The 22,856-nt window shown below is 38.2% G+C and overlaps 1 protein-coding gene across 1 annotated transcript in view; it reads right to left on the bottom strand.

Moving 5' to 3' along the window:
• The window catches only part of PAWR (pro-apoptotic WT1 regulator), a 72,238-nt gene that overhangs the window by 13,021 nt on the left and 36,361 nt on the right, over positions 1-22,856 (bottom strand). Inside the window, 2 exon segments of the mRNA XM_030960144.1 lie at positions 3,900-3,934; positions 21,697-21,825. Of these exon segments, the coding sequence (XP_030816004.1) occupies positions 3,900-3,934; positions 21,697-21,825 (164 nt within the window).

Here is a 22,856-nt window from a genome sequence, read left to right as displayed (position 1 = left end):
TTCAATAAAGAAAATGCACTTTGTCCTTCTCATGTTTGAGAAATCATTGGTAACATCAACTATGCTGATACCATCAGACTTTAATCATAAAACCATTCTTACTAATGGCAATATGTTTAGTACTTAAAATATCTATTCACAAAGCAGCGCAAAAAATGGCAGATCCAGTTTCATAACAGCAGTTTGAAATGGCCAAGACAAGCCATATTACATTAAAAAACCTGAGAGGAAAATGGAAGAATAGAAAGTTGATATGAGCTATTACTACTGAAGTATACCTACACGTTTAAAACACATGAAGCTCACAGCTAGGACACCTGACTGACCACAAGCTCCCAAATACTCTCCTGCATGTCCTGTGGCCTTCATGTCAGTATGACCTTGCAGACTCTGGTTGTGCTTTTAATAGATCTCACAATACCACTCCAGCCCACAACAAAACCATCAGTTTCTCTTGAAAATATTTTATGGACTTAATAATGAAACTACAAAGGAACACCTACAAACTTCTGGGGGGTGTGAAAATTTCTGAAGCAACTTCAGAAGAAAGACTACAGTTACAGACTTATAGATCTTATAGACCAAGATCCTCAACACAAACTTTTATTTACTTTACAGCACAAAGAGACAGGCTCAGTTTGTCCAAGTCACTAAGCACACAGCAATACACAAAAGCCATCCGAGTTCATTTGTAAACATGTTTTCCAGTCAATGGACACTCAGTGAAATAGGCTTCCCAGCAATGTCATATAAATGTTTAGTCACGGACTGTTGCATCCATATTGGGGAAAGTAGCCAGTGTAATTCACAGTGTAAAATCTGTACAATTCCTTAAGTCCTGGAACACACCAAGAGAACAATGATTCTGTAAGAACACACATAACTGATCTTCTCTGCTTTTTAATCTCTTTTTTCTTGTCAGATACAGGAGGATGGGCATATCAGTGTTGAGGCAAAATCACAGAATTGAAGTTGTAGAAGAATCTCTAAGATCACAACATAAAATATGAAAACAGTTAAATGGGAAGGGAAAGGTATTGGAAGTCCAGAATGATATCAGTAATACAGGACTAGAAGTCAGAAAGGACAGATAATTGAGACAAAACAGGAAGAAAAAAAACAACAAGAAAAAACCCACACACACAAAATCAGACAAATAATAAAGAGAAGATTAGGACCTCAATGATTAAATATAAGGATGTAAGAGAAATGGGGAAGAGAAAGGAAAGAGTGCCCAACTGCCCTAGGAAATGGAAACCAGTGAAGTGAAGAAAAATGCTGAAATGAACAACATGCCATGTTTGATAAGCAGTAACTGCAGAAGAGTGAGGAGGCAAAAGAGAAAAAGCAGTAGTAAGAATGGAAGAAAACAACCTGAATATTTCTGGCAAATAACTCAATCTTTCAATGGGAAAGAGAATCTATTACAGAATCCAACATTTCAGGTCATATGTCTATAAAGTCTACCAACCATCTCTCTCCCACAAAGTACTGGCCACTTACTGTTGCAAGTTTCAAATAGGATCCCCAATGATTGTCCCTATGTGAAACATGCTTCACTCTCAGTTTGCTTTGAAAACCTAAGGGAGTACACCCAAGACTATTACAAAAAGTAAATTAAGCTGAATGTATTTGAGCCTTGAAGCAGCCTATTGTCTCAATTCAGCCTTTGGGCATTGACATTGCAATTCTGGGTACAATTACAGAATGACATTTCCCATTTCATAGATTTACAGAATATTTTGAGTTGGAAGGGACACGCAAGGATCACAGAGTCCAACTCTTAAGTGAATGACCCATTCAGGGATTGAATCCACAGCCTTGGTGTTATTAGCATCATGCTCTAACCAACTGACTTTCCAAGGGACTCCTGTATTTGGGACTTCAGTGAGATCTGAGTGATTTGAATAAGAATTACTGTAGAGGAGTCTGCTTTCTGTAAGACCTTCACCCAGTGCAGATGTTGGAAGAAACAAACAAGCCCAGAACAATTCTGGTTCTGACTCCTTAGCATTCAAATCAGAAAGCAAAACCACTGGAAGTCATACCTTAAGTACCCTCACAGGAAAAATTAGTTCAGGGAGGCAGAAATTTTCAAATACAGCAGAAAATTAATAGATAATATTAACTCCAACCACAGTGGGCACTGTATACCTCAAGAAGAATAAAACCCTCTAAGTATTTGTGAGCACTGGTCACTGTGTTGACAGTGGTAAATAATCCTTCACTTTCAACTTGAAGTTCAAGACTATGCAATAAATAAAATAGATGGCAACATCCATAAAATATTGAACAGCAGCCCACAGCAAGTCAGACTCCTCCTGCATGTGATGCCAGCCCTGATAGAGGCAGTTGACAAAGACTCTACATCCCGTGTATAACTAAAGCTGACTGAAGGAAGACTGCATAACCAAGTTTTATTCAGCATTTTCTAGCTTTGGCATTTCCTACTTTTGCAATACTAATCAGTAGAATTAGATTATTTTCAAATAAGTTACCAACGTGGTTGTGCAAACTTCTATTTATTACCACCCCACGCACAAGCAAGTTTTTGCAAGCGAGTATATACAGCAGGCAAGCAGAGATAAGGTTTATGAAAAGCCACAAAAGTATGACACACACCACTAAGTATTTGCAGATACAAACAGCAATAAAATTCTGTACTGGGACTGAAGAGGAAATAAAGACTGAACTAAAACATGCTTGATTAGTAAGAAATGAATCATGAAATTACATAGGTACTAAGCTTGTGACAATAAGCCCACCCATTCTGCAATGACAAAATGATTTTTAAAAACCCTATAAAAAGCATCACTCAACTCGGTTTATGAGAACCTGGGAATATAAATATAAAAGACACCATGCTAGGAAAGCTAAAGCATAACAGGAGAGGTTATTCTTTTTTACACTGTGGGAGGTGAGATTCTGGAAGGCTATCCAGAGAAGCTATGGGTGTTCCCTCCCTCCAAGTGTTCAAGGCTAAACTGGATGTGGCTCTAAACAATCTAGTTCACTGGAAAGTGACCTGCCCATGGCAGAGGGACTGGACTAGGTGATCTTCAAGTCTCTTCCAACCCAAACCATTCTATGATTCTACAGGTGAACAATTTTGAGGGGTAGAAAATACAGCAGTGAAAGCTAGATAATTGTAGATGCTCTTTGCACTTTCTTCTACAGCCATATATATATATATACACACACTGATGAATTAACCACCTACTTATTTTACCCAAGTAAAGGATACCTGAAAGGGAATGCATTCATGTACCAAATAAAAACATTCTTACACAAGTGTCTTGCTTCAGTTGATGTATTTGAGACCCCATGTTAGCTGTGATAGTTGTGTCAGAACTAATTCCACAAGGACAAAAATTTCACGCAGTTGTCAGGTGCATCAAGAACTGAAGTATTTATCTGATTAAAAAACTGGAGTAATGACCAGGGTAATGCTTGACTCAAAAACAAACAAATAACAAACAGGACATGCTATGTATGAGAAACACCTTTACAACTGAAGACAGCAGTGTGACAAAACCATCTTTCACTATTACTGTGGAGAGCAACAAAATTATCTTCCTTTATTCAACTTCAGAATACAATGGTTCATAAATTAAACTGTGAAAATACTGGCTCCTAGGCAATGTGTAATCAAGTTTGACATTTGATTGGGAAACTAGTCTGCCCTAGTAAGACCCAGTAAAACACTAGTGGAATTTATTTTAAAACAGTAACATAATAGAAGGTTTTGAATAACTTGCTGCATCTTTCAGGTCCTCTGCCTGGTATCAGGCTATATATCTACAGTAGCAGTATTATGGCATCTACTACAAATAGCCATTTAATCAGCATTATTTCTGGCAGAAATATAAACAAAATTGTTGTGTACAAAGATCTCATACCTTTTATACCTGCTTGAAACCATTCTGGAGGAGTCCTAAAAGAAACAAAAAGGAAAAATTAATTAGTGTTTTTCTTGTAGCTATACTGCCAAAATACCTTATCAGTCCACAGAAAACGAAGTCTGCAGTGAGAGTAGTCCCATGCCACTGTACAAGTCAGTTTTGCATTATTTTGTTGTCAGGTACAGACAATACCAGGACTATTGTCACCACGTTACTGCTTCTGAATATCACTCCAGAAGCCTTAAGTGTCTGCCTCTGATAACATCATAAAACTGGATGCACTTATTCCATCCCCCTGCATGCACAACACATGAAGCAGCTCACACCCTGCCACCAGTACATCTCCACCACTAACTAGTAAAGGAAACACGTGTGCACTTTGATAGTTGTTCATCAGCTTGTCCAAGAGCAGCAGAGCAAAACTATTTCAATTCCTCAGCACCACTGCTGTCCTTCCGGATGGGAACAAAAACTGAAGCTGCCAAGTACAAAAATTAAGACATGTTTCAACTGGTAAACAAGGGCTCAGATTTGACAAAGTAAGTCTATAAATATTTTTTAGGATGTTGTAAGAACATGAACCAATTATTTTCTTAGTCATAGGCAAAACACCCCTGGCAAACAACAAGTAAAAGTCAGGGAAGAATATTTAAGGAGTTAAAGGACAATTGCCTTTACGAGAAAAAAAACAAGGCAAAGTATGAAATGCTGTCTACTTACAACACTTACTGTGGGCAAAGAAGTAAATGAGATCTCAAAACAAGATGCAAGAGAAATTCCATCCACTCTGAAAATTCTACAGAACATTACACTGCCTTCACTAATCAGCACACTAGTGACTTTGTAAGTAAATAAACAAGCTAAAAATTAGGACACAAAGAGTATTATTTTAGTATAGAAAATAATATTTTAAAAATATTTGTATTATAGAAAAAACTTGATCTGAAAATACATTTTATTTTATGAAGCATTTTCCATTTCTGCCATATGTGCTACATCTTATCCCTAAGATAAGCAGAACAAAATTCAACAAATTCATGGGAACTAGTTACAGAAACCCACAAATTTGGCAAAATTGCTGGTTTAACACTGATAACTATTTTTATCATTGATGACAGCATCTGAGAATTAGTGATTCACAGCTGTGAAACAGAAACATAATTTTACCTCTAAAAGGGCAGAGAAACAATTTTAAATGTTACCAATGCTATTTTTAAAGTTTACTTAAGGGTAGGTTATCTTTGAAAGGTCATGGAAGCAGGGGGAGGTTTCTGAGGACTAAAATGAAGTATCATTCCTTTCTTCAAGAAGGATCATCCAGGGAACTACAGGACAGTCCTCAGCTCAGTCCCCAGGTAGAAAATGGAAAAAGTCCTCAAGGACAGGACGGTGAAATCAGCACGGCTATATGAAGGGGAGACCATGCCTGACCTGACAGCCTTCTAAGACGAGAGGACTTGGTGAATAAAGGCAAAGCAGATGATGCTTATCTAGATGATAGCAAAGCTTTCAACACCTTCCCACACAACACATGTATATGGAAATAGAGGCCAGATAAGCAGACCACGAGATGCAGTGACTACTGGGTCCAAAGGGTTACCAGCAGCAGCATAAAGTCCAGCTGGACGCCAGCCACTTTGCAGGGATTGATACAGGGGCCAGTACTGTTTAATGACTTCATTAGTGACCTGAATTATGACACAAAGTACAGCCTCAGCAAGTTGGCACACTACAAACAACTTGGATGAGAGGTTAACAACACATCAGGTGGCTGTGTTGCCATCTAGAGGGACACACACAGGCTGGAAAATGGGCTTACAGAGACCCCATGAAGTCCAAAAAGAAGGAGAACATGAAGTCCTGCACCAGAGTCTGGGGACGAATAATCCCAAGCAGGTGTACTTACCGTGGAAAGTACAGAAAGTACAGGGTTCTTTTCTGCTGTACAGAAAAGAACCCTGGTGTCCTGGTGGACATCAAGTCAAACATAAGCCATCTCTGTGCCCTTGCAGCAAAGGCCCATGGCATCCTCAGGATGCACTGCCAGCAGGCTGAAGAACAGCATCCTGAGGAGAGCTGCAAAGACAGCGAAGGGACTAGAGGAAAAGTCACACAAGGAGTTGCTGAGGTCACTTGGCTTGTTCAGCCTGGATGAGACTGAGGGGAAGTTGCAGTTACAACTTCCTCAGCTGCAGCTACAACTTCCTCATGAAGGGACAAGGACACTCAGGCTCTGATCTCTCCTCTGTTGTGACCAGTGACAGGACCTGAGGGAATCCTGAGGGAATGGCCTGAAGCTGTGTCAGCAGAGACTTAGTTTGGATATTGGGAAAATGCTCTTCACATCTCAGGGTGGTTGGGCACTTCAACAGGCTCTGCAGGAAAGTGGTCACAGCACCAAACCTGACAGACCTCAAGAAACATTTGGACAACACTCTCAGGAACAAAGCATGACTTTTGGGGTGTCCTGTTCAGGGACAGAGGTTGTTCCCTGTATCTGAGAACTGAAACAGCACATCAGTAACATCAGACACAGCTCCTGGTGGTGATGGTCTCAGAAACACCCCAGCTGCCCCATTAGTTATGGGCAAGTGGTTCAATTGTCTTTTTAGGCTTGGATGGAGAGTTACTCTGGGTCTAAATTTTGCCTAACTGCCTGCAGATCCAATAAAATAGGAACTCTGGGCTCTTATCTTCCTCAGTTCTTATTTTTTAACAGCTTCTTTTCTTCAGGGAAACGCTTCCTGGTGAACATAAGCCTTGGTTTGCAGTGAAAGGTAGAATTCATGAGAAAGGGAGAAATCGCACCTGAGATTGCAGTCTGGTGAAGCACACAAAGAAATCTTGTACAATGAAATCTTAAGGTAAGAGATGCTTGTTTTGTACTCTAGACACTAAAAGGATACAATGAATGCACTGTATACCCCCATATTTGCTGAAATATTTTCATATACTAAATGCAAATAACGCTGTAAAGCAATTACACAGACTTGTACATTTAATTCAACAGGACACTTTTAAAAGTTTGGCACTACTATTCAGAAAAGCCAGCTCTTCAGAAAAAGCTGGGAAAGCAAACAAATGCTCAAAGTACATAGCAAATACTCTCATTTGCTACAAATGACAGCTGTTAAAACAAACAAACAAAAAAACCTTGACTCAATTAACAAGTCCTTTGTAACAGATGTTTCTACAGTAAGTAGTAGTGTTTTTTATTTCTGTAGTTGAAACTAACTATGAACAAAAAGTTAAAAAGTCACATCTGATGCACAAAAAAAAATTCCTCTGAACATCAAATTAATATTGCAGATTTGGTAAATTATTATTTTTATTATTTTGAAATCTCTAATGTAAATGCAAACCAATCATTCTTTAAAGTGATGATGAAAACACTAGGAAAATGTATTATTTACCTCTGTTCTCATCTTACGAAATTTATTTTGTGTGCATCCAAAAGTCTCTGGCAACATGAATATAAGTCGTCACACTGTAAATAGCATTATGTGCCTATAAATCAAAAAATAATCTAAGATTTCAAACTACTCGGAGATCTTAAAATGAGGCAAGCATCTAAAATTTAAGATCTCATCTCCTTCACTTTTGGAGAACTGAAGGTTGGCAGAAAATCAGGGAAGGGAAGGGAAGGAGAAAAGGAGGGACATGCCTGTTCTGACAAAGAGTTAACCTAAAAACAGATGACTACTCTTGTACATAAGTACTTATTTACAAATCTGGCTTATATTCCTTAATTTTTTTTTAGCTTTGATTTTTAACCCACATTTAAAATATCCAGTCTTTACTATAAAAGTGAATAATTTGTCATGAGCAATGAAGAGATCTGCTCATTTGAATGTCTCCCTCTAAAAGAGGAATTATTCTTATAGTCTATGGAAATCATGAATGGAAAAACAGTAAGTAAAGAATTAATCTGCAACAATGCTAATGGTTTCTTTCATACTGGTGAAAAAATACTGCTGCCAAAGACATCTACCTACATCAGTTCTTTGTCCAAGGCTGAAATCAAACACTCACTTCAATGCAGTTTTCCAAACACAGCCTTAAAATTACTTTTACTTTTTGTACATGATTTCAGGCAGCTTGCATTTACCTTTTAACAGTATATACTTCACTAATAAACCAAATTATTAGTGAACACTCTGCAAACTACTGCAGAGTGACACACATCAGCATAGCTCCAGAAAACTGGTCATGTTGCCTTTTTGTTTTGTCTACAAAAGTGATTGTGTGGATGGTATTATTGCAGGACAGGGCGTGATCTATGAAAAAAACCAAGGAAAAAGAAAACATTTCTCTCATTCCACATGAGCTCCTTCATCTGGTTCACTGCACAGACTAACTCACAGACATGCACCTGCTGCACAAGAGAATATGTAAGGACAGAAAAGGCAGCTGAGACCATTTCAGTTAATGAAACCATTTACTGCCAATTAAATCTCTGTCAAACTAGGATGAAGGAACTTGGCTAACTCTCCTCTTTGCTCCTGGCTCATATTGGTATTTCATCTGGCCAACAGAGAGACTGCATAAACAAGCTGGTCATCGGGCTTTAAATAAATAGAATTGTCTGTGTTTACAAGTGTCTGACAAAGTTTTCCAGATGTTAAACCAACCCTACTATTACTAATTTGCTAGTTAAAATGCCCTAACAAACACTGGTTTTAAACAAGTACAGACTCTGAAATCAGCTGGACTATGTAAAAGGGTCACTGGAATCCCTTGAAACACTACTTAGAAGTTTTGCAAACAATTAAAGCAAATCCCCTGGATCAAACCAGGCTGTTAGGGCTCACTAATATATATACTGACATGAAGAATATGCAGACTGTTTTGAAATAGAACTATACACTAGTGCAAATTATTACTATATCATGATATTCCTGCAACAGGCAAGGTTAAGTTTTGACTGAAATGAGGCTATCAAAAATTTTCTTTTCATATATAATTCAAATACGGGCTTCCTATAAAATTTCTTGTACATTCTTTGAGATGTGAGCTTCACTACATGGAAGAAGGAGGTCTACTGTTGGGGTTTCTTGCCTTTTTACATACCAAGGTAGAGTCTATTTCCATCCAGCAAATCAACTCCTGTACCTTAAATCACATCTTGATTAACTACAGCTACTTCTCACATTCAGTACAACTCTGCATTGAGATTTGTTTGGAAATGGCAGTTACATACCTTCTGCAATACAGACAAGGTTTCATTCAGCTCTTAAGTGGAATAACATCTAAATGCTAAACAACTGAAAGGCAATCTGACTCTAATACAAACCAGGAATGACTGCAGATATGAAAACCAGCAAAAAGACAGATGAAATACCTTTCTTCTCCTCCCACCAAAATTTCCCAAAAGCAATTTTCCCTCAGGGTCAAGAGACACCATTTACCTTCCATTCCTGAATCACTGAATCAAAGAATATGCTGCATTGGAAAGGACCCATCAGGATCATCGAGTCCAATTCCTGTCCAGAACAGAATACCCCAAGGATCACACTGTGTGACTGAAAGTGCTGTCCAAATTCTTATTGAACTCTCTCAGGCTTGGGGCTGTGATCACTGCCCTGGGGAGCCTGTTCCAGTGCCCAATCACCCTCTGGGTGAAGAGTTTTTTTCCTGATATCCAACGTAAACCTCTCTTGACTCAGCTTTATGCCATTTCCTCGGGTCACAAGAGCAAAGAGATGGGTACATGCCCCTCCTCCCCCCCTTGTGAGGATGAAGACCACAATGAGGTCTCCCTTCCCTCTCTTTTTCTCCAGGCTGAACAGATCAAGTGACCTCAGCTGCTCCTCATACAGCTCCCACTCCATACCCTTCATCACCCTTGTGGCTCTCATCTCCACGCTCTCTAAGAGCTTTTTGAACATCTTTTACACATAGCGGCACCCAAAACTCCACATAGGACTCAAGGTGAGGCCACCCCAGAGCAGAGCAGAGCAGGACAATCCCCTCCCTTGCCCAGCTGGTGATGCTGGGCCTGATGCCCCCCAGGACAGGGCTGGCCCTCCTGGCTGCCAGAGCACTGCTGGCTTGTGTACAACTTGCAATCCACCAGGATGCCCAGGTCTCTCTCCTGCTCCCCAGTCTACGCAGACAACCAGGACTGCCCCATTCCGGGTGCAGGATTTGGCACCTGCCCGTGTTAAATTTCAAAGAGTTGGTGATTTCCCAGTTCTCTAATTTGTCAGGGTCTACCTAGAGGGCCTCTCTGCCCATGAGGGAGCTGGCAGTTCCTCTCAGTTGTGTCACCCCTTTGAAAACATCTAGAGATATTTCTCATACAAATGCAACACAACTTTCTGCACCTTAACTTTATTTTTTACAGCCTCATCTTACTATCTCTTTATTTAAAATGTAATAATAGATCTTCAAAGAAGAACTAACAGATGTGCTACCATGCCTGGGTTCAAGTGATAGATATTACCCCTGTGAAGGCAAGGGAGTTATGACTTATCTGCCTGTTTACACAGAGCCAGGGGGCCATGGAGAAACACTGCAAGAACACCTAGGGAATCAATCAGAGCTCTAACAGGTAAGTATCCTCCATTTGTACCTATGAAGAAATCTATTAAGGACATAAAGTGAGAGGAAATAATTAAAGCAATACCTGCAGATAACACAAGTAACTTCCAGGTAAGTCAAGCATATTCTAGAAGAAAACAGCTCCCAGAAATAAGGAAACCAGAAACACACATTTAAACCAATTAACAGAGCTTTTCTTATATTTGTTATTCTCTATTTCTATATTCAAGCAATATTTGCCACTGAAGAGTCAGAAAAAGAGTTCAGGACAAGCAGTTAGGCACTCAGAACAAAAGCTGTGAAGGAGTTGATTAAATTAGGCTGAAAAAAATCTGACTAGATCTCAGGTGACTCACAGAAAAAGCAGAGCAGGAAAAATGACCAGAAAAACAATGTGGTATCCCTAAGAAATAAGAATCTGTAGGCTCCCCTCAGACAAAAGTATTTGAAATCACACAAGGGCTGAGCTACAGCTCAAAGCAGTGTTTTCAGAGCAGGAAATCTAGCTCTGTGTGGCATACTCCAGCATGATGATTAAAGGCATGCAGTTGTTTCTGAGCTAGCAAAGACTAGTAATGTCCTTGTAGCACTACACAAAAGGCAGCCCAAACTGGTGCTGGGATGTTCATACTATTTAAGAGGACTGGTTCCTGGTACATGATTCCTCAAACAGCCCTCAGGTATGACATAAGAGAGCATTAGGTAGCATGAACCAAAACCATGCCAAAAAATGTTGCTAATAATTAAGCCACAGGCTCTATCAGCAGTGCAGCAGTTGAGCTCACACCCATGTCTTGCACTTTTTAACAGTATAAACACAGTCAGACTGTCTCCACCAAACAACTATGAATTAGATTCCTCCTCCCTCCTGAGCCATCACATTAATTACACTAGAGTGCAAGGATGTAGAGATGGAGCAGCAGGCTATCCTGCCCCAGCCATCCTTCCACCACCATGGAACTGGAATATGCACCTTCCAAATGCACCAGCACATCTGAGCAACTACTGCTATGGTGTTGTCTATTAATAATATGAGTGTATGACAGATGCTACAAAATGTCTGACAACTATTGCTATGTGTGTTTGAGCAGAGTATACATTTCAGCTCATCTTTCAGCAGCACCAAGCAAGCTGTCTCCCCTCTCCACCTTGCAGCAGGGATCCTCTTGGGCCATGGTCCATGCTAGCTCTTGCAGGAAAGAACCTCCTCCCTCTCTGTACACAGCCAGCAGGTACTCATACTGTTACCTGGGCTTCAGATTTGTTCCTGCCATGAAAGCAGTATTAATTAAAGTTCTGTCTCTAGAGTAGAAGCACAGAAAAGTGCAAGAATCAGGAGTATTTCCATACCTTACAAAAGCTTTTAGTATCAGTCAGGCTGTGTAATGTATTTGTACAAGTAGATACATCAGAAAGACCCTCTTTTTCAATCAATTTGTATGTGCTCAATGACTCTTCTTGCCAAAGAAACCTCAGCTAAAGTTTATCATTATACTTTAAGGATCACTTGTTTCCCCAACAACAACAACAACAAAACAAACAAAAAACAAAACAAAAAAAAAACCAAAAAAAACCCAAAAAACCCAAAAAAATCCCCCCCAAAAAAAAACCAACAAAAAAACCAAAACAAAAACAAACAAACACACCCCCCAAAACAAAACAAAAACAAAAAAAAAAAAAAAAACAAAAAACTGGGAGGGGATACCCACTAACCCAGCTGACTTAAAAAGCTAGTCCAAAACAGAAAATATGTGGGGAAAAAAATAAATTCCTTTACATGAGGCCCTATAGGCTGCTCAAAACATTAGTTGGGAATTTGAGAAACTGCTTCCTGCATAAAGGTTTCAAAAAAGGCTCCAGACCAGTGTAACAGCAGCTAGTGCTGGTGCAATTCTGGAGCACAACTACATGAACTCCCATAGTGAAAGAAACAAACAGGGCAACAACAAACCAAATTTCTGTTCATACAGGCTGAGTACACAGCAGCAACATCTGAAAACAATAAAAAATTAGAATAAAAGTAAATAAAGCCCCCAAAATATGAAATCTTAGTGGAAGGACCACAACCAAACTTCAGCAGAAGAAATCACAACTTACATGCTTTGCTTCACACATGCTGCCTATAAGGATCATAAAGATCTGCTCTTCTGCAGAAGAGCAGGCTGTGCTGAAAACCCTGTAGATTCCCAGGCATAGCTGTGACTCTAAAGCAAGAACAAGAAGCCTTCAAAATGCCTTGCCTGCACAGATACAGGCTTGATTCAGCTTTAGCTTTCATGCAGGTCCTGTGACAAACAGTTGTGTACACACACACAGGCCCACAAAATCAAATATTCAATTTTAAGAGATTTCATAGGTACATTTAATTCTATTTACTGGGAGTGAAATCCATTCATCAAACAAAATTTTAAGCTTAAACCACTTATCCACTAAATTAAACTTTACTAAGCCCAGATGTTAAAAATGTTAATAATGCTGTATTTCTTTCTAAGAAAAGCAAAGTTTGCTATCAAAGGTAATCAAATTTATGCTGACAGCGATCAAGCACTGAACACAAGTAATTCCTTCCACAAAAACCTGAAAGATCTCTCTTGGTGAGTTGTCAGGAAGACAAATCTTGGTAGTCATTATCAGTATTTCCCTTCAAGAGCAGAAGTCAGGCAACTCAAAGTAGGGATGCCCAAGCTGCACCCTCAAGGTTACATACTGCTTAGCCAAGCAACTTTATCTGGCTCATAGGCAACTTACAGCCACCCCCTTTCCCACTGGTCTCACATGAGAAACTGATAGCTCTCAGCTCCCTGATTTCTTAGGGGCAAAAAGGACCATGATTTCACTTGAAAGCACTTTCCAAAAGCAGCAGTATTGGACAGAGCACTGGCAGTACAGCTGAATCAGATGTGCATGTGCAGATCCTTTAGCACAGTAAAACCCACTGAACATGCATGGATCAGCAGCACTCTACCAAGAGACACACGTTATATACTAAATTTGCTCACATGGCAGGAGAGGAGAAAGATTTTGGCAGTGAAAACCTACGTTGCTACAACATCTTCTGACATATCCCATTCTGATGAGAAATTCAGACTCCACTGTTTTAAAATCTTCTGTTCTACTAAAAACACAAATTCATACAATGTAACTAAAGTTATACCAGACAAGAACACTGTGCAACATTATTACTCAAACTCAGAAGTTACCTTGAAGATTAATTAAAAAATTACTATGTAGAGTGGGGTTTTTCCAACCTGCAATAATACATACAAAAAAAAGCAATTAAAACAAATCAAGACTGCAAAGTCAACCAATTCAGAACAGGTCAGAACGTCTTAGACCTATGCCACTTTCATTCAAACTCATGATACTGCCCTTCCTGACATCATGATGTGTTTTTCCACAACATCTCTTAAGTGGAACACAAAGAACAGTACTCAGTGAGTAATGCTGAATATTTTGTACTTGCTAGCTCTTCACAAAGCGGACATGTGCCTTAATTACTTAGTTATTAACATACTCAAACTGCTCTGAATATAGGCCCATTTTGCTAGAAATTACCTGATCATGTGTGACCATGAAAACATGAAATTCCTGTGTTCCTGTTTTCCTTACACAGATCACAAAAATCACCTGGGTCTCCCAAGCCATGGGAGCCATGGCAGAGGGTACGTGAAGCACCTGGTTCATGTTATGACCCACACAGGGCAGCAAATTCCCTCCAACTAATGTCACTTTAAAAACACTGCACACACACAAAACTGACTGAAGGTACAAATGTTTTTTAAAAATTAGTGATCTTTTAATACTTAACACTGAATTTGAATACTTTTTAACTAATTTTGATGCAAACACTTTTAGACATATAGTCAGATTTCCTCATGAGTCTTCTACTGCAGACACTATTACTGCTTAAGTGCTTTGTGGATATTAATGGCTGCTTTCATACCATCTCTGTGAAGTGCATCACACACTACCTAGAAATACAAAACCCAAGATGAATATTATCTGGTAGTTAAACCTCAAATATTAGTGTATAAGAGTCTCATAACCTGATTTGGCAAAATTACTTATGACTTCCAAACTCAAACATACATCACCATAATTAACATATTTCAGTACTTTAATCACATTTACTTCCTTACTTTTAAAAACAATACCAATGTCATAATCATGTTATTATGCAAAATAATTCCTGGCCAAACATCTAAAAAATGTAGTGCTGAAAAAAACCCATGTCTAATATATTCAGGTATGCCTAGTGTAGCACAACCACATTTTCTCTATTGATGGAAATTAACATCAAGCAACAATCACAGCAAAATACTTACAAAAGATGAATTACTACCCTTGAATGCATGCATACAGTTCTTCTTTGCAAGAACTACATGAAACCTAGATGGCAAACACCTTTGAAAAGCCAAGGTCACGTATGAATACTATTACCACATACACTGGATAATGAGAGTAATTGTAAAATGATGTTGTATGACATTACACTGCTAAATTAAAAGCCAGAAAAGGTAAAATAGTCAAGAAGTGCAACTTGAATTGACTGGCTTGTTTGGCAGTAGATTCTCAGCACAAGATTAAGTACAAAACTCTAGGGATGCTTGTGTCAAGCAGGTTTTCAGCTGTCCTTCTGAAAGGAAATGCATGTAACAAATTCAGATCCTTGCATTTCTCATAGTCTGCCACAAGGCTAAGAAGGAATTTTATTCCTTACCTTTATTTATTGCTTTCAGCAAAGCTTATAACAGAGCTTATAATGTGCCTCAATTAAACATTTAAACATTAAACACTGATATATATCATTGCTTGCAAAAATTTCAATGTGTTAGGCCACATTTAAAGAAAAGAATCATATTTAAACAAACAGAACTACACTTCTGTAGAAATATCTCTGGACTGCTTTCCTTTTAGAAAGTGCCTGCAATGCTTTGGTGAAATGTTAAACTTTTTTAGAACAAAAGGTTCAAAAAAGATCAGATGTGGTTTTCCTTCAATTTTCAAAGGCTTTTGAATGACTTACAACTGAATGCACAAGGCATAACTAAAGGGTCATGTTAATAAATCAAGTTTACATTACTTCACCAGTCACCTAACCTATTCATACTGAAGTTACTACAATGAACCCAACCTACTGTGACACAATTTCATAGTTGTACCATTAATGCTAATTATGTAGACATTTAATTTTACCCTCACCTCCAATCAACAAGGATTCTTTCAAAGGTACTGGGTAATTTCTACACTAAATTGAATGATTATCCAAGCATCCATCACAAGCTAACCTCTTGCAGAGTACAAAAACCTGCATTGCTGCTACAGAGAGGAGTGAGAGCAACTCAAGATGTGGCAATACTGCTGTGTAAGTCATGCTCTGAGCTGAAAACTAAGGCAGCTTTGCCTTCCATTGTCTTGGATTAACAGCTCCACAGGAATTCAGTACTAGGATCAAGCTTTAGTCTGTCTGCTAATGTACATAATTTGTACTTACTGCAGGCATATAATACAACTTACAGTCTAACAAGGTTAAGGGCTACAAATGAAGTGACACTTCTTTGCCTAGCAAATCCATTCTGCGTTAGTGATTCCAATTCAGTGTGGATGTTTAACTGTCTAAAATGTCTCTCACAAAGCAGTATCTTGTATAAAGTAATTCTGTAAGATTCAACATCTTAATTTCTCGTTCATGTGCATGCTAAGACCAATACAGGGAGAGCAAGAAATGTGCATTACAATTGCATATGCAAAGAAAATTAATTGTTGGAACAAAAATATTGTTATTTCCAACTGAAGTGCAAGGTCTTGAATGAGGCCCTGGGCTCTACAGGAATACATAATATAAAATTAGGTACAGCAAACAGTTGTCATAGTGAGTCATCTCATACTGGGGTCCCAGACTTCATAATGCTTGAGAGGCAAAATTCCCCTCCCAGCTTCATACCAGCACTACAAATACCAAGACAGGTTTCTAACAAATAACTGCAGAGAGTCTTCGGCAATCAGACAGATGCAAAAGATACTGGTAACTGTGATAGTAATGATCTTCAATTTCTTAATATGGAATTAAGAAACACACTAGATAAATTCTGTGTGACAATAATAAAGATCAGCATTCCCTTTCTACAGTAAGATATTCTAAATCATTCTAGTATTTATAAATAATTACCTTTCAGTTGAAGGATTCAGAGTATTAGTTTCACAAAGGCTGAATTCAGTATCTAAGTGACTCAGAATTTCCTCTTTCCATGCCCACAGGCACAAAAATCAGTATCTCTCACTATAATCGATTCCTATTTCCATGTTATGTTAGTAGCAAAAATCATCCTGACATGTTTGGGTCAAGTTTTCCAGGGAGAGGAAAGGGTTCAGCTCATCCAACAAGACCTGTTTTGTCCTCAGTGAGGAGAAAAACACACATCTAGAACTCAATAAGCCCCATTCTCATGCCAATGACAAAACTAATTTTGAAGTTCTCAAATGCCTTTTTGTCTCTTGATGCTTTTGTCAATACGTATTTACTCAACTCCCATATCTTAAATGTCAATTATTCGCAGCTGATATATTTTTTGCAGTGTACTCATTCACTGCTCAGCACAACTAGCATTCACAGACATCACAACATTTGAAATAAAATTCAAGCAGAAAGGAACCAAAGATAACATAAAACAAAGGATTTCAAACCCTTTCCAAGGTACTGAGAATGATACTTCTGTATTATTATAGAATAACTACCAAAAACCCAACAGTTGTAATTTGAAGATTTTAATGGATGGAGGACCTATACATGAATCTCTCACTGCAAGGCTTTGTATTAGCTTTGACTTAATCTTCTCAGCCTTCCCCTTGGCTCTCCAATTTTCCAAAAACACCATAAGGTGACATACACATCACAACATACTATCATGCTCAAATATCACTTTTGTAATGACCGATAAGTTATGTTAACCCTAGTGCACATGATTACATGAAGAAGGGCACATATTTGGGACATATTTTAGGAGGCCAGATGCACAAACAACTGAATTCCAAGAGGCACATGACCATGATATCAGCAAACCTGAATGCTCTGATATAAAGGCCTTGCACATAGTGTTTTTTGGCAGGGCTTTTTTGAGTATTAGCTAATAGTAACATCTTTTCCACATTCTGAAACTCAGAAAGTTTTCTAAAAGACTTAAAAATAAATCTTCATTAAACAAATTGTTTTTTCCAGCCAAATCTTGTAGGTTTTTTGATGCAAGCTTTCTGTATAGCACATAAATACTAACACCATTTTCAATTAAGACATGTTCACTACTTTGAACACACCATTTCTATCCACCTGCAAGAAAGACATTGCTATCAAATAGTTTTGCACTATTTTCAATTTTGCCATCTCTGCTAAACAAGAGCTAGATTTCTATAATTACCAGACACTGAAGATTTCTAGTTAAAGTAGAAACTTTAACTTTTAAAGTAGTAGTTTTATCTATGCTTGTCCTTAGCATTACAGATTTTCTAGCTCATTTGTAAGAGTTCTAGGCTTACAGATATACGGGTTATCACCCTCAGTGTGCATCCCCATACACATCACTGGAGTAGCCCACAGTACCATAACTCACAAGATCAGAACAACTGAATAGGATTTTAGTCCTACTAAGAACAGGAGGAAAATCGAGCCAGAAAGTCAGAGTCAGATATAACACTTGTGTCTGGGAGAGGATGTAATGTTGAGGTGAGGTGTGGCTATCCACACTATCTTTTTCTAAAGTTAAACAACAAATTCTTTGATTGCAACAGTTTTTCGGTGCTTGCAACATTGCCAGACCTACCATCTTCTATAATGCCAATATAAAATAATTCAGAAGATTATTTCAGTCAAATAGCTCTGCTTCAGGGAAAATCTGCTGTATTTTTAGTTCTATTCTTAACAAACCTGGAATGTCTGTGTTTTGGACTAAGAACTTTCAATTCAGACAGAGTTTCCAAAAAATGTACATATTGGCTAAGAAAATGAGAACTGCAACCTCTGACAATATTAAAAGGGAACTGAAAAATCAGATTAAGGACTGGAAAGAAAACCTTATTCAGCAACATATTTCCTCATCAAATATGAAGTCAACACCATATTATTTACCATTTTCACAATAATTATGTATTTACAAACTTCATTAAATAATAATAAGAATGGACAAATGGGGGAAATAGCTGTAACTACAGAAATGTATTTATTCTGCTTAGTACATGGAAGTAAAATATATATTGGCCAATGGCAACTTAAAATTAGTTCCTACATCTACAACATAAGCTCTACTTTTAAAAAGAGTATTAGTCTTGGACAGAGTAGAATCAAAAGGAAATTAAGTCATCAAACCTGAAATAACACTGCTGTCAAATTCTGTTCAAAACAGGCAAGTTCTAAGTCTTCTAATAAAAAGTGAATTGACAGAGCCAGTAGTAAACTGATTAAGCCTTAGTAGCTACAACTTTCTAAGGTTCCATCTGTTCTGTACATGTGCCACCCTGGGCCTTTGCCAGATCCGAGACCTGGGACTCATTTCTGTATTGTTGGTGACACGACACTCCTGCTGTGCTCTGTCAACAAAGAACTAGTGCCTGTTGGGAGAGAGGTGACAAACTTGGAAATGTAGGATACAACTAATACAGACAGTTTGGTAAATAAAAACTTAGGTTGCTTGTGAAGAAGAATAGAAAATATGGATGGAAAAAAGAGGGCATGGGAATATAGCCAAAGCATTATATAATACTACTAGGAGAAACTAAAAATTAAAACTTTTGGAATATCTGCTGAAGAAGTGAAAACAGAGTGAACACTGTAAGAAACAGTCTTACAAACAACTTGGAGAAAAGCATAAAAACTTTTCAGCATGATGGCTCCTAATAAATCTGCAAAGACAACAGATCTGGTTATATGAGGCATACTCAGAGGAGACAGTTGCTTTGAAGAAATATTTTTGTTGATGTTCACCATGGAAAAGAGTGTCATATCAGAGCACTCCCTCTGGAGAACGGTCTATTTACAGCAGAAGCACTGTTAAAATGTGGAAAAAAAATTAATAAAAGAAATTTTAAAATGTTACCTACTAGAATGAGGCAGCTATTTACTCCTTGAGCTTTGAAGAAACTATTGATGTTACTGAAAAATATAATAGCTGAACTACTCGAGATTAAATGGAGCTTCTCATTTAAAAATGCCCTAGTACTACAGGCTAACAAAAAAATCATGCCCAAGAAGATTCTTAAACAAACACAGAACTATAGAGGAGTAAACTTGACATTTATACAGGATAAAGTGTTGCTAGTAAGTCTAGAACAATTAAGGAATAAGTAAGTAAATATGATACCATATGGAAGAGTCACCAGGGCATTTGTAGAATAGTTGCACTTCTCAAATCTAATACGGCTTTTTTAAGTTATAAAAACATGTCCAGGACAGAAATTTGATTGACAGCATACTGCATTTCAAAGGCACTCCCCAAAGCCTACTCAAGAAAGTAATCTCCTCTTAGAATAAAAGAAAATGTCCTGTGAATAAACCACTGATGAAAAGGCAGGAAATAATGGTGGACCCGATGGTCAGCTTTCACAGTAGATGGAACAACCAGAATAGTGTCACAGGAACCTACGCAGGAACCTGGGCTTTTCAATGTGTTTGGGGAGGAGATGTCCACAGATGCTACTCAGAACAGAAAAGATACAGATCAACTGTTAAAACATGCATGACTCCTTTATTGGGAGTGACTGGGAGGTGGAACAGGAGATTAAATTGAATGTACACAAGTATAGTGTACATAAGTGAAACGAAAGGTGAACATGTTTCTAAATTTACACAGGCATTGACCTCTGAGCTTGTTATCCTCACTCAAAGAAAACTTGAAAAATGTTAAATTAGATTAGGCATTCACAACATAAACAGTAAATTCAGGGCTCAGGAGACAAATAGGCATCAGGAATTAATAGGAAAGAAACAGAGAATAAAACAAACCCCACCACCAAACCACTCTATGACTGCATGTTATACTGAATGTTTCACTGGTTCTGCTTTTGGATACCAAACAAAACAGAGTCAAACTGGAAAGTAGAGAATGTTATTGAGTAACTCCTATATTAGGAACAACCAAGTAAAATAGAATTATTCAGCCTAGGGAACAGGCAGCTGAGAGGAGCCATCCTCTCTTTGCAGCACTCAGTCACATAAAAAGGAAGCAGTTCTTCTCCGTGTCTTCCACTGAGACACCTTGCTGAAATCCCATGGAAACACGGAAAACGACAGATTCAACTTTAACAAAAGGAGATTTATCTTGACATTCCAGGTAATTAAGCTGTAGACTTCTCTGCCCCAGGCTCTTAACATAAAAGGCATCCATGAGCAGATGAAAGACTAGGCCAAATTTTAGAAGGAAAATGCATCCAGATTCACCAATCCAGCCATGCCACCCCTAGATATGGATGGTTATAAAACTACCCATGAGCACCATGTGCTTGGTTTGTTTGCATTTTTTTCTCCCTGCGCATGTGCTGTTGCCTCTGTTGGAGTCAACAGGCAGAGCTGGATGGCCTCAGTTTGTACAGCTGGGTTTGTACGTGCTGTTAGGTAACAGAAGGAGAAACAAGACTGGCTAAAGAGACTTAGGGCACTCAGGAAAGAGACAGAACATTTGCCACAGGTGGTGCAGTATGAAGGAGGGGTGTACCACGCATAACTGGCAATGTTTTGATGTCAGGGGGAGGGGACTGTAGGAATCAGCATGGTCAGGGATTGGAAAGCAATAAAAAGGGATAAGAGGTTTCAAAGAGACATGGGCTGTTTACCCTAGGAGTTTGAGTGTTGGTTTCAATCCTAGAATCAGTAATTAGAAGTCAATAAACAAAATAAATTAGGAAAATGTGTCCTGATTTAGCAGGCTACCTCCAATTAATTGAATATTCTATGCCTGTCAGTATTTTTCACTTGAATCTCCCAGTTTCTCTTCCCCCCACTAAACAGTAAGTTCTATGATGAACATCAAAACTATTACCTTCAAGACCTCTACAAAACCAGAAGATTCTGTTGTCAGAATCTTCATTTCAGTAGTTTTAAGCTTGTGGAATGGAACCTCATACTCTGTTTCCAGCAATGTGTCAGCTCCTGAACTTTAGGGGTTTTTTTCATGTAGGGTATAATCTACTGTTTAGAAATACAAAGAAGAAAGCAGTACGAGTTTTAAATCAGAGTAAAATGCCAAAACAAACAATGTTAAGTTCTCACCTGCAGTAAGTACGAGCAAGAGGTATCTGCACTGGAACTCTCATTTTGTACCGTGTTCTGCTGAGTAATAGCATCCTCTTTCTTTCGTTCCTTCTGCCCTGCTTCATCATCTTCATACTCATCAAGGCTCTAAAATGAAAAGCATTTGGTTATTAGTTATAGTCGTTGTATGTTGCTACACACCCATATTTCACAAAATTCATGCATCAGTGAATATCTTCAAATATTAATTTCATATTTCAGGAAAGTCTAATTAAATGCTTTTCTTTCCAAATAAGAGCTTTTTCTTCCTGACAAAAGTAAGAAATCATCAAAACACGATCCATTTTGACAAAATTTTAGACAATGCCGTGCTAATCCTGCTGTGAGCAGGAGCTTGGGCTATACCTGAAGTTCTTTCCATTAGAATGATTCTACAACCCTGTTTGCCATATGCAACTGTATTACCTTTACACAAGAGATTTTCAGGAAATCCAGAAAGGAAAAAAAAAGTTAATTGTACTCTTCACTCAACAACTGATCTTTTTTGACATAGTAGCATCTGCTGAGGTTGAAGTGTCAGTCTCAATCACACATTTTAATCTTGGCCCTCTTGGTTTTCATTTTTTCTTTGAAAATTTACCATTGAAAATCAGTAATTTTTTAATGACTTGGACAGTCATTAAATACTCACAGTTTTACACTTATATGTAACATTTTGACTCTTCAGCACAAATGTTTCATATTAGATCTGCTGAAATACTTGCTTTGAGAGGATTAAGTTTCTAAAGCACTAACTGCTGTCAGGCCAGAGACAGTAAAAGTAAGTAGGAAGTAAATAAACTAGGACAGTATTACAGCCTCTGTCCTAGCTTAAAGCCACATTAAGGCCAGGGTAGAAATGTGAGGACTCAACCAGCTTTGGGCTAAGTCAGCTATGTTAGAAGACCAATTTAAAGCAGACAAAGCTAAAAAAAAAAAAAATCCAACCATGACATCACAAGCTCTTTGCCAGCACTCTACATCAGAACAAGAGATGTGTGAAACCTTGTTACAGAAACACAGGGAAATAACCAGTTTAAGAGATCAAAAAGCTTCTAGATTGATGTACAGTACCTTGAGAAACGGAGAACAGGACTAGCAGAGAACAAAGATGAATGTCAAATTATTTCAGTTGATAT

The sequence above is a fragment of the Camarhynchus parvulus genome, chromosome 1A (assembly GCF_901933205.1).
Source record: "Camarhynchus parvulus chromosome 1A, STF_HiC, whole genome shotgun sequence".
NCBI classification, from domain to species: Eukaryota; Metazoa; Chordata; class Aves; order Passeriformes; family Thraupidae; genus Camarhynchus; species Camarhynchus parvulus.
Note: the sequence above shows the minus strand (reverse complement) of the source record. Positions and strands in the feature narration are given on the sequence as shown.